The 20108-nt window shown below is 47.5% G+C and overlaps 1 protein-coding gene across 1 annotated transcript in view; it reads left to right on the top strand.

The window, feature by feature from the left end:
• Window positions 1-20108, top strand: part of SEC23A (SEC23 homolog A, COPII component) — a 989636-nt gene that overhangs the window by 112825 nt on the left and 856703 nt on the right. Inside the window, exon 6 of the mRNA XM_085626924.1 lies at window positions 2989-3068. Coding sequence (XP_085483050.1) covers window positions 2989-3068 — 80 coding nt within the window. The remainder of the gene's footprint in view (window positions 1-2988; window positions 3069-20108) is intronic.

Genomic DNA, 20108 nt, shown 5'->3' with positions numbered 1-20108 from the left:
CTGACTCGTTGGCAAAAAGGACCTTATATACCCTAAGACGGGAAGGTTTAAGGGGACCTCCTTATTGGACTGGAACATTTCCCAGTGTAGAAACCATGCATACTATTTTAGAACGGTGCAACAAAAGTCTCACCTACGATTTGGGTGTTTTAAATTGTGCATACAGGTACTGCTGGCAACAGCTAGTCCCTACAATCCTGCTATGTATATTGAAACTAGAAACATCCCTGCAGCTGGTCAGCCACCCTCCGAGGCAAAAGGACAGTGACTCCTGTTACAGGAGCGATACTTGCCCTCCGAGGTGCTGGCTCATGTATATCTGATATTGTGACTTTCAGATGGCCACCTTACAGTTGTGTCTCTTACCCTGCTTGTTATAAAGTGCACAGTCCTTGCAAAATGCTCTTGTTTTTTGTCTTTAAAATGTATAGAGTTTACAGTTATTGAGAGGTTTTCTAGTGCTGATCACAACTGTAAAAAGTGGATGGTGGCAGACAATTTTAGAGCTTTATTTAAACAGATGGTCTCTGTTCATCGTCTGCAGCAGGGGGAGAAGGGTTCGGTGTTTGTCTGACAGAAAAGAAAAGGACCAGTCATCTAAATGAATAAATGAAATGAAGGGCACCTTGCCAAATGGAAATTACCAAAATGGCGATTCTTTCTCGGTGTGTGTCCGTAAATTCAGACTGCAGGGACTGTGGCTTTTAGTATCATAATGCTCCTTATAAAGCAACAAGGAACTTAAAGTCCAGGATTGAACCACCGATCTGAAGCTGTCACAGGGCTGGTTATAACATGACCAAGTAGCCTAATGCTTATTTAGAGGCGAGAAAATTTATAATTTTCGAAATTATTGCAACTTCAGTACACATACCATTGGTTCCATTGCTGTAGCAAAGCTCTAAGGAAATAATGGTGCTGAACACCTTGACTCGGTATGGAAAAAACAGCTAGGGAAATTTGTGAAATAGGTTCAAGGCACTTTATGGTTACTACACTAATGTGAACTATAAAGAGATGAGCATCTTTTTTGTTTTTTTAGGACTACTGGAATATTCTGGGATATTGCTAGTGCTTAAAAACTCATTTAGTTAGCATTAGGAAGGCTAGATAAAATGGGGTAACGTATGCCAAAACTAGAACTTGCAAAATAAAAAAATAATAATTTGAATTTAACTCATATCAGTGCCCATGTTCGCTAGAAATTTGGTCCATGAGGGACAAACTGCTCCCACCAAATTAACGACAAGTTTAGTTTTAACTGTTTTTAATTTTTATAAAAGGATACATATTGCTAACATAACATAGCCAATAAATAAATCAAGGCTCAGCCAATCCCACAATTATGGCACCCCAACCAGCTACCTGGAGGCTTTGGGGGTCCAGGTAATAACCAGAACGAATGCCTTCTTGACAAAATCAGGCGTTACACAGCCTGAAAAGAGAAAAATGTAAATAGAAACTAATTTCATCGCTTCAGTTACTGAGTTGCCCAGTGGCAGCATTTGGAAGCCCATGACTATAACAATATGTGCTCTTGCAGCATTATCTCAGGACTGTTCTGCCAGTAAATCACTAGACAAATTGATGTTTTCTGCTTTTCCCTAAGGTTTTCGGACAACTGGCCAAAGCGACCTTTCTTTCTTCTACTCTACTCTTTTAGTGACTGATGTACCCCACCTCCCTGTTTTCCACCCTCTCCAGGGGCCTTCTAACTCTAGCTTAACATTTTTTAGCTTTTGTAAGATTGCTTCTAAGAACTCCATAATATCTTCTTGTCATTTTGCTAAATCTATGACCTTAGTTCTCTCCATTTTTCACCACTAGAAGACTCTTTTCTTAACGAATAAGGGAAGAAAAAAATCCTGTCTGTCCTCCTCATTTTTTCTCTGCCATTGGATGTCACCACATTGCTATACCACTCTCGCAATACGGCAAGGCCCCTTCGGGGCACATTAAAATATACCTCTCCTCTGGGGCATCACTGCTCAGCACAGCCCCTCTCTCAGCCACTGAACTCCCTGAGTTCCAGCCTCATTACGGGTTCCCGTTCAATCTGTGCACACACCATTTGAGGAAGGAATGCCACACACCAACAGAGCACTGCTGGGCATCCCTGGCCGAGGAGTAGGGATTACACTACTCACACCGGCCTCGCCGCTGTCCTGACCTTATTTTATGGGCAGTGATAACGGTTTTCTCTTCACCGTGGCACCCTTTAATTTTCTCCTTTACATTTATTTCTGGACCATGAGTTCCCTGGGTGGAGGCGCGTGACCCCCTACTTTTAGTGTAGCTCATCTTAGGCATAACAGCCCACTGTTCAAAACAGCCTACAAGTGAGCAATGGTAGCCACGGTTTTGGGCCGCCATTCACAGCATGGTAAAGAGATGCCAGTTTGTTTCACTGCCCGACTCTGCCTATTTGCATGTTTAAGTGCTAAGAGGGCTGCAACCAATTTTGTCCTTCAACTGTAAAGAACCTTTGAAATTGGCACACATTTACGACTAATATAAACAGTGGTAATTTTATGGTCTCCAGTAACATTTTCCAGAGTGGTGATTTTGTTTTGTAAGAGTGAAATAGTGCTTAGAATTGGAGAAAATAGAAAACTTAGGCTTTTGAACTGTATTTTTGATCAAATAAGAGTAGCCATTGGTAAGTAAACAGGCTTCATGCTACCTTTCGGCCTGCAGCAACCAACAAGAGACAGTCCAACCTGGCAACCATTGCACGATCCTACAGTCCTATGATTTTGCACATTTCATTGAATACCTGACATACTGGACCAGTTACCCAGCTGATGGTTTTTCCAAGTCTCTGAAACTGGACAGATTCCTCTTAAAATAGGTTAACTTCATAAGTTTAAACTAGGGTGTGTCTTGCTTCCTTAACTTTACCATGGAAGTTGGGTTTTCTTCTTTTAAATTTGTTGTAGTTGGTAAGTGATTTTAATATTTGTCTTTTTAAAAATTCTTTAAAAACAGGAAATGTTGGGTCTTACTAAAGCTCCAGTTTCACAAGCAGCTCGAGGACCTCCGGTGCAACAGCCACCCCCTTCCAACAGGTAATTACAAAACAACATATTTTTTTTTAAAGCTTTTTAATGTAATCGTTTGTCTGTAACAATTTATGTATTGTAAAATGCCGGATTGAAATATCAAACTATTATTTGGGGTGGGTGACTCCACCCTCTAGGAACAATTGGAGAAATTTGTAACAAATGTTCCCTCTGTAATGAAAATTGCCCCTAACGGATTTAAAAACGGCATTAGTATTTTAGTGGATTTCACTTTTTATATGCTGTTAAGTGGCACTATTTCTCGTTCTTTTGGACTGACCTTTTTGGAGGGCATTGCTCTTTAGCTACACATTCTATGTTCTCTGGAGTTTGAAGGAATATGTGTGTACTTTGGGTGCTAGAGGTTTGTTGCAAAATTATTTCAAGGCAACTACTTGTTCTACTAGTTCTTTAGGCCTTGTGGTTTCATTCTTGATTGTACCAGAGTCCTCCCATATTAGAGCTGCTCAATGCAGGGGTATAAGAAATTGGAATAATAATTGGGGTGTGTGACTACCCACCTCAAGGAATAATCATAACCCTTGTCAGCGTCAACCCTTAAAGTTTCTAAATTAACCTGAGCTCAAACCCCTGGTAGCTATGGCACAGATCAGACTGGCTAAACTAAAAATTTCATAAGAAATTTGAGAAACAGGCCAAATTTAATACACAAAATGACAAAAATCAAGTCAGAGGAGCCAGAATGAATTTTAAAGTTTTAAGTAGGAATAGTGCTGAAAAGTACAAAGCATAAATGATAGTCCACGACTGTGGTAGACTTGGACCTGAGCTCAATTTGAGGCTCACCGCGATGGAATGTGGGTCAGATACAGCAACCAGATTTAGCCTGGTCAAAGATTTTACTTTCTGCCTTGGTCCTTTAACTCCCAACCCACCACAGGGGTACACTGCTAAAAACTATCCCAGAACCTCAGCGGAGGCACTTAGAAACTCACAGGGTGTTAGGCAGAGGCCAGTAGAAGGGTCCAGCTGGTCCAGGTCCAGTTGCCGCTGGCCCACTGGGTACTTCCAGGAAAATACTTCTTCCAGGAAAAGACATCTTGTAGCTTGTCGAGACATTTTTCTTTCAATGTAATGACACTCTGACGACATTACGTTGAAAATGGATCTTTTCACTTTCACTGCCTACGTGCTCGTGGGGCTATCTCAGCCCCCCGAGCACGTAGGCAGACGGGAGAGGTATCATTGGAAAGGAGAGTCTACCCTTTCCAATCATTCCCTTCCCTAGTGGATCCCTGCTTGCAGATCGTCGAAGGAGGGCATCCCCAAGCAGTGGTCCACCCACTAGACACCAGGGAAGGGCTTTTGCTCCCCCCTTGTCAAGAATTCCTGTCATGCGAGGGGAGGAAAACGGTAACCAGCGAAAACGGACTACACCTCCCAGGATGCTTAGCGGTTGAGAGGTTATGTAAACAGGAGAGCTGTTACATAACTCAAGGAAAACACGCCCTTATGTAAACAGGAGAGCTGTTACATAACTCAAGGAAAACACGCCCTTATGTAAACAGGAGAGCTGTTACATAACTCAAGGAAAACACGCCCTTATGTAAACAGGAGAGCTGTTACATAACTCAAGGAAAACACGCCCTATAAAGGGAGGAACCGGGAGGTACAACGCTGTCGGATATTGTGTTTACACCGACGTACCTGCTTAGTGAAGAGCAGTGTTCCGGAGTGGTGCTCCAGTAAGGCAAGAATGGAGGTAGGTCGAGTCGTTACTCCCTGGGCCGTGTCTTGCCCCATCGTCACCTGTGAAGGACCCGGAAGCTCTACCGGATAACCATTGAGCTTCGCTTTCTGACTCGGCTGAGTCAAAGCGCAGTGGCGCTTTTGCTGGTTGGAGTCGTAACTCCCAGCCCGACCAGAGATACAGGGACTGCCAGCTGTAACGCACACCAGGAGGTGTTTGCCGCGTTACAGACTCGGAAGTCCACGGGATCGATCGAGCGGCTGCTCTCGGTTCAGTCTTCTTTGCTTGTGATTGGGGTATCTGTGACGCATCACCAGGAGGTGACTCCGCGTCCCGGTGCAGTCTGAGGAAGAGGTTGAGCGGCTGCTCCCTTCAGGTAGAGACCCCGGCTGGGTGTTTCCCTGACTCCTCGATTCTCCCCAACACTCTTCGTGCCCCTCACAGCCTACCGATTGGCATTGTCGGCCATTTCATTTCTGCCCTCTGTTGGCATACGCCGGGATCGGCGTATATGCAGAGGACGGTTAGGACCATCCGTGCTGTGGGCTGGTAACGTACTTAGCCTGGAGGATTCCAGTGACTATAACCTTTGTTTATTCCTTGTATTATTTTTGCCTTCATTAAAATAACTAAACCTTCACAAGTGGTTGCGTTCTCATTATAGTGTCTGTTAAACAATCCTGAGACGTTCAGGGCGTTACAAAATATCCGACCATAATAAACACTAACTGTCTCCCGGTCGATAACAGACATGGCAACACTTGATGATGTGCTGGCTGCTTTAGCGACCGTGCAAATTGAATTGGCTGCCTCCAGGCAAGAAACAGCCGATGTAAAAGCCAGACTGGATGCTATCCAATTGGACCCGCTCACGCCCAGCACCTCCCTCACGAACCAGACCCCTGCGGTAGTAGTGGAAATGCCGGTAGCCGTCCCCTTGGCAACACCAGAGAGGTACAGTGGGGATCCTAACACAGTGCAGGTATTCCTCACACAAGTGGCGCTACATTTATCGTGCAAACCAAGGGCGTTCCCCACGAGTCAGGCTCGTGTGGCTTTCCTTATATCCTATTTGGCTGGAAACGCGGCACAATGGGCCGTACCTCTGGTGAGCAGGGACGACCCCATCTTATGTGATTGGGGTGCTTTTCGCGAGGAATTCCTGAAGGTCTTCGACAGAAGGGCTGACTCGTACACGGCGGACCGTGAAATGCTTGAGTTGAGACAGGGATCCAACGACCTGGTGCAGTATCTTAACACGTTCCGAAGGCTGGTTGCGGAAACCAAGTGGCCTGTTGCTAAACAGACGGCGCTCTTCCATCACGGGCTGTGCGAGGAGCTCAAGGACGCCGTGGCTCATATTGACCCACAACCCAAGACATGTCAGGGCCTTATCAACCTGGTATTACGGCTGGAACATAGGCTAAGTGAAAGAAAGGGGGATCATGGGAGAAAAGGAAAATCCCTTCCATCCTATGTGACAGTGGGAAGTCCTGAAACTGCCACCGCATCCAAGGTAGAACCCATGGACATCGGCGCAATACGAGCGAGCCTCACAGCCACGGAGAAAGAGTCACGCCGTAAACAAGGATTGTGCCTATATTGTGGCAAAAAAGGCCACTACGTACGTGAATGCCCTGCCAAACCGAAGACGTCACGTTATCGGGCCAACCGGTCGGTAACAGCCGTGGTGGACGTACCGGCGGAAAACTAGAGGACTCCCAGACCAAAGAAGGGGCATCTCGGAGTCACTCATCCATCCCTTCACTTTCCAACTCGGTCACTAAGGGACAACGACACCTGTTTCTCACGGTGCACGTGGGAGTGCATGACCAGTGGATACCCGTTGTGGCCATGGTGGATTCAGGGGCCACTGGCATGTTTATGGACCACAACGAGGCATGCAGGCTAGGGCTAGTGCTTCTTCCCAAAGCTGTACCCGAAGACGTCTATGCTGTAGACGGAAGGCGATTGGTGACGGGGCCCATCGGGCAGCACACGGGGGTCCTTCCGATGAGATGTGGGAGGAACCATTTGGAACAAATCGATTTTAACATCATCCGAGCGCCCCAATATGGCGTCATATTGGGATTGCCGTGGCTACAGAAACACAACCCCTCTGTGGATTGGCCAACACATCGCATCGAACTGACGTCACCGTATTGCATCCTGCATTGTGGAATAAGAACGGAATCCCTTGACGCAGATGAGAGCGGGAGTCAGACGGTGGCTACAGCGGCAGAAAAAGATGTGGCTCTCCCCCAGGCTTATCACAGTTTTGAGGATGTATTTGATGAGGTGAAGGCGGAAGTGCTACCACCACATAGACAGTTTGACTGCCAGATCGACCTGGTGCCAGGGGCCAGCGTTCCCAGCGGCAGGCTGTATGCCCTGACGGAGCCTGAAAACGTGCATCTCCGGGGGTACCTGGATAAACTCCTCAAGCTAGGATTCATCCGCCCGTCCAAGTCTCCGGCCGCCTCGCCACTCTTCTTCATCCCGAAGGCTAATGGGGAGCTGAGAGCCTGTGTGGACTTTAGGGCATTGAATGCGATAACCGTAAAGAATCGGTACCCCTTGCCTCTCATCAGTGTACTTCTGGAACAGGTCAAGAAAGCTCGTATCTACACCAAGTTGGATTTGAAAGGGGCATACCATCTGGTGCGCATGAGGGACGGAGACGAGCCGTCTATGCTGGAATAGCTCGCAGAGGAGAGCTGGAGTCAGACACCCATATGCGCCCGAAATCCCACTGGGCATGGTGACGGCACTCCCTCATGGGGGTGATTGGTCGAGGCTGCAGTTATGGGAGGAGGCGGGCCTGCAGATGTTGGGGGACCTGTATGACGATGGCGTGCTGTCCCCGTTCCAGACTCTGCGGGATCGCTACGACCTCCCGAGAGGGGATTACCTCTTGCATGCGGCGGTGGTGAGGGCTATACAGGCGCACTGGGGCGAGGGCCTAGTTGAACCTACAACGACACAGGTGTGCCAATATACGATGATGTCGGCTGGCACCTTTAAGGCAGTGACGTGCCTTTACTCGCGGATGGTGAGGGAGACACTCCAGCCCCTAACTGCTTTAAAAAACAAGTGGGAGCTGGATCTGCAGGTGGACATCCCTGACACCACTTGGGCGCAATTGGTGCGCAGAGCCAGAAAAAGCACGAGAAACGCGCGATTCCAATTGATACACTTTTATGTGCTCCATAGGGCATACCTTACCCCAGGAAAAATTAGGAAATATTTTGGAGCCGCGGAAGCTGCGTGCCCTAGATGTAATAGAGTGGGAGCGGACCTGGTCCATATGCTGAGGACCTGCCCAAACCTGCAGGAGTACTGGGAGGGGGTCGGCGACACGTTGAATGACGTAGCAGATAGGGACCTACAATACGACGCGGCCGTTTGTATACTCCACTGGTTCCCGCACACGCCCAAGAATAAAATGTCCAGCAAGTTTATAGACATGGGCCTTCTCCTAGCTAAGCGAGAGGTGACGAAAGGGTGGAAGTCGAAGGCGGGGCCTACACACCGGCGATGGCTCAATGAATTTCTCAAATGGGCGGCTAGCGAGAGCACACTCAGGTACCAACTAGCTCACCGAAAACCGGACGACCGGGCTCAGGCGGCGGCAATGGCATGGGAGGTGATGGTGCAGGCCCTGCGAGATAGCCCAGCCAGTGGGGAGGAGGGTGAGAGCTCTGGGGAAGCAGCGGACGAAGTCGTACCACTGGCCCCCCTGCCAAGCACGCACGAATAGGGATTACTCCATTTTTCCTGTTACCCGCCACACATGCTATATGTTCCTGACCAGGCGCAATCGGGAGGGCACTAGGGAGGGGTGGGTGGAGGGGGAGTTTTCAAGTTTAAGGTTTGCTGAAAGTAGGTTGTAAGTTCTGTAGGTAGTTAGGGGAGCAGAGGGACAGCGATCAAAAGCGGGCAGCGGGGTTCTTCACCGGAAGTATGCTCCTGACAGTTTCGTATTAATGTGCCATGTTTCTATATGACGCCGCCCGGCCTCTGGGATGTGGGCAGTACGGCTGTGTATACTACACGGATTAATGATTAAGGGGAGGATGGGAAACCTGCATTATTGACATGCATCCTGGTTGCTGTAAGCTGTACTTGGTCCTGCAATAAAAATGGTTTGACAAAAAAACTGAGGGACGGAGACGAGTGGAAGACCGCCTTTAAGACCAGGTTCGGCCTTTTTGAGTACCTCGTCATGCCGTTCGGTCTGTGCAACGCCCCGGCAGCCTTTCAGTACTTTTTGAATGAGGTATTCAGAGAGGAGTTGGATATCTACGTGGTCGTATATATCGACGACATCCTCATCTATTCGTCCAGTGTGGAGGAGCACGTACACCACGTCAAAGCTGTGCTCCAAAAGCTGAGGGAAAACATGCTGTTTTGTAAACTCAGCAAGTGTGACTTCCTTGTCACATCCGTGGAATTCCTCGGAGTGATGCTGAGTCCAGAGGGACAGGAGATGGCAGAACGAAAGATCAAGGCGGTGAAAGAATGGCCGGTGCCCCAAAGCGTGAAGGACGTCCAAAGTTTCATTGGCTTCGCCAACTTTTACAGGCGGTTTATAGATGGATTTTCAGGATTGGTGGCCCCAATCACACAGCTACTGAGGAAGTCCAAGGAGTTTGTCTGGTCCCCTGAAGCGAACACAGCCTTTGAGGCCCTGAAAAGTGCCTTTGGTAAGGCGCCGGTGTTGGCTCACCCCGATCCGGATCTCCCCTACGTGGTGGAAGCGGACGCATCGGATGTGGCGCTGGGGGCTATCTTGTCCCAACGCAACCACGACACAGGGGTGCTTCATCCCGTTGCGTACATGTCCCGCAAACTCAACGACGCCGAACGCAACTACCATATTGCGGAGAAGGAGCTTCTCGCAATCAAGGACGCCTTCACCGAATGGAGGCATTGGTTGATGGGGGGCAAGACATGTGGTATCGGTGTACACGGACCATCGGAACCTACAGTTCATGACGGCCACAAGACACCTTTCTCCCAGACAGCTGCGGTGGATGATCTTCTTTGCGGGGTTCAACTTCCGCATCACATATCGGCCGGGGACGGAAAACCGGAAGGCGGACGCCCTGTCCCGTCAATCTGCAGTTAAGGAACCATTGCCTGCGACCGAGCATTCCATCATTTCCCCGAGGATGGTATTGGGGGTTATCCAACCGGATACTTTCCTGAGGGGAATAAAGAGAGGGATCAGGTCATTCGCATGGCGGAGGTGGCTCCTCAGTCACAGAGAATGGCAGCTGAAGGACGGGATACCCCTGAAGGGCAGGTGCCTATTGATACCCACGCCTAGGCTAAGGAAACAAGCATTCATCTGGTGCCATGACTCTCCATGCGCAGGTCATTTGGGCTTTGAAAAAACGGTGGCTAGCATGGGACGGCATTTCTGGTGGCCAACCATGAGAGTGGATGTCAGGAGGTGGGGACAGGAGTGTCCTACGTGTGCTACCATGAAGGCCGACCATGGCCAAACCCAAGGGCTCTTACATCCACTTCCGACCCCGGATAGACCATGGGATAGCATATCTCTGGACTTCGTGGTGGGCCTACCGGTAGACCAGGGGATGACGGCAATACTGGTGGTGGTGGATTACTTGACGAAAATGGGGCACTTCATCCCCTGCAAGAGAGTCCCTACGGCCGGGGAATTGGTGTCACTACTCCTAAAGAATGTGGTACGACTGCATGGATTACCTGGGGTGATCGTGTCGGACCGGGGGTCGCAGTTTACTGCGCAATTCTGGAAGACTTGGTGCACTGCGCTGCATGTTAAGACCGCCCTGTCCACCAGCTACCACCCTCAAACGGACGGCCAAACCGAGCGCCTGAACCAAACGCTCAAACAGTATCTGCGATGTTTTGTGGACCAGGGCAGGGAAGAATGGGTCGACTTGCTATGGGTTGCAGAGATAGCCTATAACAACGCCACTCACAGCTCCACACAGTCATCTCCGTTCTATAGCAACTATGGCCAACATCCCAGGTTCTTGCCATTTCTACATCCGTTCAGAGAGGACCGGATTCCCGCCACAGCGGACAGGGTGGCACACATAAAAGACACGTTGATGCGCTCAAGGGCTGTCCTAATAGAGGCCAAGAGAAGATACAAGGCTGCGGCAGACAGGAAGAGAAGGCCCGGGCCACTGTACCGCACTGGAGACTACGTCTGGATATCCACAAGAAACATGAGGTTTCGAAAGAACAGTGTGTTCCATCCCAAGTACATGGGCCCCTATCGAATTACCAAGTGTATGGGTCCCGTGAACGTGAAGGTGTGCTTGCCCCAGTCATTGCGGATACACCCTGTCTTTCATGTATCATTGCTCAAACCAGCACCCTCCAAGCCGTCTGGGACACCCAGGCCGGTATGCGTGGAGTCGGAGGTGGAGTATGAAGTGTCGGGCATACGGGCGTCCAAATGGCGCAGGGGGAAGCTGTGGTACCTGGTTGCGTGGAAAGGGTATGGCCCGGAGGAGCAGTCATGGGAACCGGCTGAAGGGGTTCATGCTCCGCGCTTGGTCTCCTTGTTCCATCGGCGTTTTCCTGCCAGCGCTGGACCCGTGGGGAGCCGCTGAGAGGGAGGATGTACTGTCAAGAATTCCTGTCATGCGAGGGGAGGAAAACGGTAACCAGCGAAAACGGACTACATCTCCCAGGATGCTTAGCGGTTGAGAGGTTATGTAAACAGGAGAGCTGTTACATAACTCAAGGAAAACACGCCCTTATGTAAACAGGAGAGCTGTTACATAACTCAAGGAAAACACGCCCTTATGTAAACAGGAGAGCTGTTACATAACTCAAGGAAAACACGCCCTTATGTAAACAGGAGAGCTGTTACATAACTCAAGGAAAACACGCCCTATAAAGGGAGGAACCGGGAGGTACAACGCTGTCGGATATTGTGTTTACACCGACGTACCTGCTTAGTGAAGAGCAGTGTTCCGGAGTGGTGCTCCAGTAAGGCAAGAACGGAGGTAGGTCGAGTCGTTACTCCCTGGGCCGTGTCTTGCCCCATCGTCACCTGTGAAGGACCCGGAAGCTCTACCGGATAACCATTGAGCTTCGCTTTTTGACTCTGCTGAGTCAAAGCGCAGTGGCGCTTTTGCTGGTTGGAGTCGTAACTCCCAGCCCGACCAGAGATACAGGGACTGCCAGCTGTAACGCACACCAGGAGGTGTTTGCCGCGTTACAGACTCGGAAGTCCACGGGATCGATCGAGCGGCTGCTCTCGGTTCAGTCTTCTTTGCTTGTGATTGGGGTATCGGTGACGCATCACCAGGAGGTGACTCCGCGTCCCGGTGCAGTCTGAGGAAGAGGTTGAGCGGCTGCTCCCTTCAGGTAGAGACCCCGGCTGGGTGTTTCCCTGACTCCTCGATTCTCCCCAACACTCTTCGTGCCCCTCACAGCCTACCGATTGGCATTGTCGGCCATTTCATTTCTGCCCTCTGTTGGCATACGCTGGGATCGGCGTATATGCAGAGGACAGTTAGGACCATCCGTGCTGTGGGCTGGTAACGTACTTAGCCTGGAGGATTCCAGTGACTATAACCTTTGTTTATTCCTTGTATTATTTTTGCCTTCATTAAAATAACTAAACCTTCACAAGTGGTTGCGTTCTCATTATAGTGTCTGTTAAACAATCCTGAGACGTTCAGGGAGTTACACCCCTGAATTTTATAGAATATTCTGTCTTTCTGCCCCCCTTGGGGTAGATAGGGCAGTAGCCCCCTATCGGTCACCCCCCCCCCCCCACTGGGCCCCCACCGGGGCGGCAGGGAGCACACTTGACACCAGGGATTTGTTTTTTTAATACTTAGTGGTGGGGGCTGCCCTAAATGGGCATTATAATGCTCCCACCCCTCCCAAAAATTGCTGCAGCATTTTTGACCCCCGCGGCGCAGATGGTGGCAATAGCCCCCCCAGTTGGCACAGGGATTATTGTTTTATTTTTTATAAAAGAGAGTGGAGGCTGCCCACAATAGGCATGCCAGTGCCTCCACCCCCCAGACCCTAATAATAACAGTCTGTCTGTCCCGCTCCGGGAGGGAAAGCAGATGGAGGTTATTACCCCGCTGCCCCCTAGGGAGGGCAGGAAGCCCACTAGGAATCAGGGTTCTTTTATTTGAATGTGTAGGGGTAGGAGCTGCCCGAAATGGGCATGACCATGTCCCCACCCCCAAACACTAAAGGGACCGTCTTTGCCTCCTATCTACCCCCCAGAGGAGGCAAAGCCCACTAGACACCATGTTTTTTTTTTTTTTTTTAATAAGAGGTTTGGAGGCTGCTCAGACTTGCACTTGGCTGATGGTGTGGGCAGACTAGCGCTTGCCTGGCAGTGTGCTTTGGATGGTGCTTGCCTGGCTGTGTGCTTTGGATGGTGCTTGCCTGGCAGTGTGCATGGATGGTACTTGGCTGGCGGTGTGCACGGATAGGCACTTGGCTGGTGGTTTAGGTTGACTGTTGCATGGCTGGCGGTGTGGCTTGTGTGGATCCCCCAGCGTTTTCTTACCCAGAATCCACTGCAAACCTCAAATGTAAACAAAAACTGCCCTTATGGACACTCTTTGGTTCCCCCTCAGTTTTTCATTTTATACAATTTAAGGCTGACTCTGCTTTGGGCACCCACACAAGTGAGGAAACCTAGAGGAATGCTAGGTGGTATTTGTGCCGGCATGCTGATCCCACACACACGTGATTTATTTTTATTTTTCTTCTTCTTTTTTTTTTTTAGCTAAATTGGAGGTTTGCAGGTGATTCTGGATAAGAAAACATTGGAGGATCCATGCAAGCCATACCTCCCTGGATTCTTCTGTGTGTCTAGTTTTCAGAAATGTCTGGGTTTGGTAGGTTTACTCATATGGCCGCCAAGCCCGGGAACAAAAACCCAGGTGCCCGCCTTTCTATCCCAGAACAACCTGTTTTTGCAAAGGAGGCTCCTGCGCTTTAGTCCCGGGATTGGCATTTATATTGGGAAACCTAACAAACCCAGACATTTCTGAAAACTAGACACCCGGGGGAGTCCAGGGAGGTGTGGCTTGCATGGATCCTCCAATGTTTTCTTACCTAGAATCCCCTGCAAACCTCAAATTTAGGAAAAAAGCACATTTTTCTCACATTTCTGTTTGGTTTTCTGACAAAAGTCTGCCTGTTCCTGAAAGCTGGCAAGGTTGTCTTTTTAGCACCGCAAACTCTTTGTGGATACCATTTGCAGGGGAAAAAACAGATGGTTCGAGGCATATGAGCAGTAGATTGTGTATTTTAGCATAGATCACCATCTGGTGTTGGGCTCGGATGTTTGCAGTTTGTTTTTGGCGAAGAAGTCTTTGTAGTCACGAGATAGGTGACTCCTCCTTATGGTGATAGTGCGCATGGGCATCGACTCCATCTTCAATTGTTTTTTTCCGCCATCAGGTTCGGATGTGAATTGCTGCGCTTCGGTCGGTGTTGTTATCGAAAACCCTTCGATGTGCAATCACTCACCTCTCGACGGTATTGTCTCAATCGCGTTTTCCCTTTTGAAATGCATCCTCTACTATCAAGCAACCTAGACTTCGACACGGGCCGTTGGATCTACCCGCGCCCACGTTGGACATCGATGGAACGGACTCCCTTCAAAAAATGTCCCCAGCGTGGTGCTAAGTTCTCATACTCTGACCTACACGAGCTGTGTAATCTTTGCCTCTCTCCACAGCACAAAGAAAACATCTGTGAGACCAGTTTATCTTTCAGGTCCTAGAAAACCATCCATGATCGTTAGGCTCGACGCCACGAAATGCCCCGGGGATGTACTTCGTTCTCTTCCAGGGGATCCTCATCAATAGTCATAAGCACTAGAATATTCCCACCCATGCGCGGGACCCCATAAATGCATTTATATATATATATATATATATATATATATATATATATACGCTCCCAGATTCCTCCCGCCTCAAAAAAGGAAACTTGAGCACTCACGGGTAAGTAGTAGGCAGCTTCGTTTTATTAAGGAGAAAACAACAAACGCGTTTCGGAGCTAGTCCTTCTTCAGTGTTGTTACTTAGTTCATAACAAAGTACTTTTTTATACACGTAATTGTCGATGAACATAAAGAAAGTCGGAGGGGGTGGCGACCAGACAATTTTAAGGGCCATCTTTGAAGGGTCAGATAATTACTATTTCATTTAATATGCAAAGAAAATATATTATACAAATGTATAAGCAGAAATATCGTGTTGACCATGAAAATAACGGTCTATACACGTTATTCCAAAGTGCATTAGTATACATATAAATATGCTTCATTCATTCAATGTGCTTAATGCAATGCAACCCATATTCAAGTTATAGAGCCGTGGATCGGCAATTAACAACCTAAAATTGGACGGTTGCTAAACCCTTCAACTCGCCGTATATCGGCTTGATATTATCCAATCCCATGTAACCTCAGATTATAAGGTAGCTAAACCCTTTCATACTCGCCGTGTATCGGCTTAATGTTATCTAATCTAATGAATGGTTACAGACAATCAATATTTTAAAAGGAAAGAAAGTTAGAAGAAAACGGATATATCATAGTTACCTGAAAAACAATACATATAATTGTAATATATCAATAATGAGTCACAATGATAGTTGCAGATAACAAATAGCAGGAGGGTCAGTTATTTTGCTGAGATAACCATGGCTACTGGAATATGTACTTCTAGGTCCCTAGATGTACTATCAACTCCTCTCCTGAATTTAACCCGTAAGGGGTTTTTGTTTGGAGGTCGATTATGTATCTTGATTCCAGTCGTCTCAGTCTTGACACTCTATCCCCCCCTCTGGCATGTGCAAAAACACAGTCGATGGCAAAAAACTGCAAAAGATCCCTATTGCTGCTGTGTTTTATGGCAAAATGCCGTGCTACGGGATAGGTGAAATCTCTTTTTGCTATTGCTCGCATGTGCTCTAGTATTCTAATCTTGACACTGTGTACAGTACTGCCGACATACATTAGTCCACATGGGCATTTCAAACAGTATACCACATATGAGGTTTGGCAGGTCAAAAATTTGGTGATAACTTTCCCTCTTTGTAAGCCTTTCACATTATAACTTAAGACTCTTTTGCTAAAGGCACAAGCCTTGCACTTTCCACAGGGATAGAAGCCCTTCATTTCTTTCAAGGTACCCTGTTTGCGGGGAATGGGATCAAGATGACTACGTACCAACTTATCTTTGAAAGATCGTGCTTTCCTGAACGTGATCTGGGGAGTCAGCGAAACATCAGATCCAATTATTGGATCAGTTGTTAACACATGCCAATGTTTTCTTAGAATAGATCTTAAACTGGATGCATCATTGGAAAAGGTCGTGATCAGCCGAAATTGACCCTCCATCTGTCTATTAGTTTGTTTTTGTTTCAAGATTTGTTCCCTTGGTAGCTTTCTGACTCGTTCTAAAGTATTTTCCAAGAGATTGATGTTATAACCTCTTGTTTCGAATCGCCTGAGACTACTCTCAGCTGCCTACTCAAAATCACACTGTCTCGAGCAGTTTCGTTTTAGTCTGAGGAGTTCTCCGTATGGAATACTGCTTTTCAACCTTTCAGGATGCCCGCTAGAGGCATGGAGGATACTATTCCCCGCTGTTGGTTTTCGGTAAAGGTTAGTTGTTAATTTCCCTTCTTTCACCTCTAGTCTCAGATCGAGATAGTTTACTGCCACTAAACTAATCTCTCCTGAGAAATGTAAGTTGACATCATTGTTGTTTAAATGTTGAATACATTCATTGGCTTTGTCTGTGGAACCCTTCCAAATCAAGAAAAAGGTCATCGATGTATCGATGCCAGGACACTGTTTCTTTTGTCCATTCAGAGTTGTCCGCAGTCCAGACCACCTGCTCCTCCCACCAGCCTACGAACAGATTCGCATAGCTGGGGGCGAAGCAGGTGCCCATCGCGGTCCCGGAAATCTGTCTAAAATATTCTCCCTGAAAGAGAAAAATGTTGTTAAAAAGACAGAAATTGATTAGTTCCAACAGCATTCTGTTGAACCATCATCAAGGGCTAAATGCGATTGAATACTTTCTCAAGAAAAGAGCTTTGAAATTCGCAACTCACAACAGAATGCTGTTGGAACTAATCAATTTCTGTCTTTTTAACAACATTTTTCTCTTTCAGGGAGAATATTTTAGACAGATTTTGGCATTTTTTTCCACTAAAAATGCAATCCCTTTTTGATCCCTGCCCTTCTTGTGGAAAAAAGGAGGCCAGGTCAGACTCACTCAGTCTGTATTCTCTGCCTGCCTAAAGATCATGTTCCCAAGACTTGTCCTCATTGCCAGTCTCTCTCAAAAAGAACTTTGAAAGACAGAGAGCGTATACGTCTTTATGGGTACCGACGTCCAAACACATAAATGTGCCACCACCGGTGCCAAAAACCCCTTCGACACTGAAATCCTCGGCGCCGAAACAGACAAAAGACCAGTCTTCTGAGCCAAAACAGTCAAAAACCAAGCCTTCGGAGCCGAAAAATGTCCCCGAACAGAAAACTCCTACACCTGAGCCAAACCAGGATAAAACCCCTCAGAAGGCAAAGGAGCATGCAGACCATAAATGTTCAGTTCGAAAAAGGACACTGGATCCAAACACCTTTCTGCACCGGACCTTCCAATTCCAAAGCAGAAAACAATACATATTGATCCAGAGACTGGTTATATCACTTCCACACTAAGAAGGAAATCGGACTATTCACAAGATTCTCCAGTCCCTCCTAAGAAAAGAAATATAGGCACTAATACCTCGCCACCTCATCCACCTCCTCCTCCTCCTACTGATCCCAATCTGCTATTTTCTCCAGTACATTCCCCACAACCCTCAATTTCACCTCCACCACTAGACGAAGATAGTGATTATGGGGGTGGGGGACGGGGATGGGGACAGCGACAGCAATGGGGACAGCGAGGAAAACACAAATCCACAAGGGTATGATGATGAACACACATACCATCCCACAAGATCCAGATCCCTAGCAGGATTATAATACTGATCCAGATCTACACAATGACCCGGACCTATATCCATCTCGCCCATCCCCTACGATGACAATGTGGGGTTTGCGCAACAAATCACCAGGGCTGCACAATATCATGGTGTACAATTACACTCAGATCCCTTAGAGGAGGACTTCCTATTGGAAACTTTCGTTCAGCCACAAAAGTCCACACACACCCTACCAATGTTGAAAGGATTGCTTAAACATGCACCAGAGGTATTTAAAGACCCCGTCAGAGCCAGGTTTCTTAACCCTAGAATAAATAAAAAATATAAGGCAGCTCCCAACGACCCAATATACATAAACGGTCAGGTCCCTTTAGACTCCCTTGTGGTGTCTAATGCACGTAAAAGGGCCAATTCACAAACCACAGGAGACTCACCACCTCCTGACAAGGAATCAAAACTTTTAGACGCATCCAGAAAACGTATTGCGTCACAAGCTGCAAATTATTGGAGATTTGCCAACACACAGGCTTTGCTGGCAAGATATGACAGGGCTCACTATGATGAGCTTGAGAAGCTTATCCAGCATCTCTCTGACCAATATAAGGACAAGGCAATGGACCTGATACAAGAAGGTAAGTTAATTACAAATACATCCATTAAGTGTGCTCTTGATGCAGCTGATAGCGCATCTCGTGCCGTTAATACCAGCGTTTTATTAAGCACACACGCTTGGCTCTGGATGTTCGGTTTCAAACAAGAGGTGCAAACTAGTATTCTTAACCAGCCTTTTGACCAAGAACATCTCTTTGGGCCTACAGTCGACACATCTTTAGAAAAGATGAAAAAAGATACAGAGACTGCAAAATCTATGGGGGCCTTGCAATCGCCTTCCCACGGAAGTTCTTTTCGCTGCACCTTTTTAGGGCTCACGCCTGCATTGCAGTGCGCAGCGCTGCTCGCGCAGCGAGAGCCCTTTTGTATGGGGTTTTGAAAGCTGACCACATGATCAGGCTTTCGCCGGCAGGCATTGGCTTTTGTGTTTTTTTTTTTTTTTTTTTTTTTTTAAAAGGCACGCGATTGGGGAAAGGCAGGCGCATGTCCCGCCTTTGCAATGCCCATTCCTGACCGTGTCTAGCACGCGCAGCAGCGCTCGTCAGCCTCGCTGGCGCGCTGCCTCCCTGCCTCCTCCCTCTCCTCTGTGGTGTGCGCGCACCACTGGTTTCGTAGTGGCATGCACATTAAAGGAACAATAGTGTTTTTTTATTTTTTTATCCTGCAAATCTATGTGAGAAAATGGAAGCATTGTAAATTAAAACATTTGAGGTGAAAACATTGCGTCACTCCCCAAAACACAGCAGATAAACATCAGTTCTTCATTATGGAACACAATCCCACAATCACGGGTGAAAAGTTCTATTGAGGACTCCAACTCATTACATGTCTCTTGTGTTTAAAATAGGTTCTGCTGCGCTTTCCTCATTTGCTCCGAGAAATGTCCTTAAATACACCTCGGAATTCATCTAAGGAACCCGGAGTGCTCTTGTTTTCTAATCATAAGTCACAGGGTCTCACGTTGACACCTCTCAGAGAGCTGCTCTTTTGGGGCGGCCCCACATCGCCACTTTAAGGAGTACACTGCAGCAAGCAGCAGGGAAGTTCATCTGAGGACACGGCGCTGATTCTCAGAAACCGTCTAGCTGCTGCAACATTGAGCTCTCATTCAATGCTGCACGTGAGCAACCTGCCCCGGATTGAGCAGAGCCCGCCCCAATTTGTGCAGACACATAAAATGGGTGTGTGTGTGTTTGGTGGGGAGAGGGCTGTGCCAGAATAAATCAAAACATTGCCTGATAATGTGGAATCTTATGAGCACGCTGCTTCTGTGTGTCATCCTGTGCCTAGGCATCACAGTGAACACTGAACATATGTGGACTGCAATCGCATACGTCACCTATCCAACATTGTGTAACAGGGCCTTATGGCTTTTCATTTGTTAGGTGATTAAACAAACAATAACATTATCAATGTCTAAGCCTTATCAAAAGCCACCATATAAGGGATTGGAAATAAAAAGAATCTGGATTTCACCGTTATACGATACATCGCGTTTCGAGTGAGAAGACGTATTTAGAGTGTTAGAACACGTTAAACTGCCTTTATGCGCTTGCTGCAGTGCCACGTAATCCTGGCGTTCACCCTCTTTGCAAGTTCCCCCAAATGTTGGTTACAAATTGGAAAATAAATCAAGAGAGAAAACGTAATTTGCCCAAGATCACACAATTTGTCTAGTGGTTAAACTGGGAATAGAATTCAGATTTCCTGGTTTCTAT

Source organism: Triturus cristatus, chromosome 9 (genome assembly GCF_964204655.1).
Source record: "Triturus cristatus chromosome 9, aTriCri1.1, whole genome shotgun sequence".
Lineage (NCBI taxonomy): Eukaryota > Metazoa > Chordata > Amphibia > Caudata > Salamandridae > Triturus > Triturus cristatus.
This window is presented reverse-complemented; position numbering and strand designations above follow the sequence as displayed.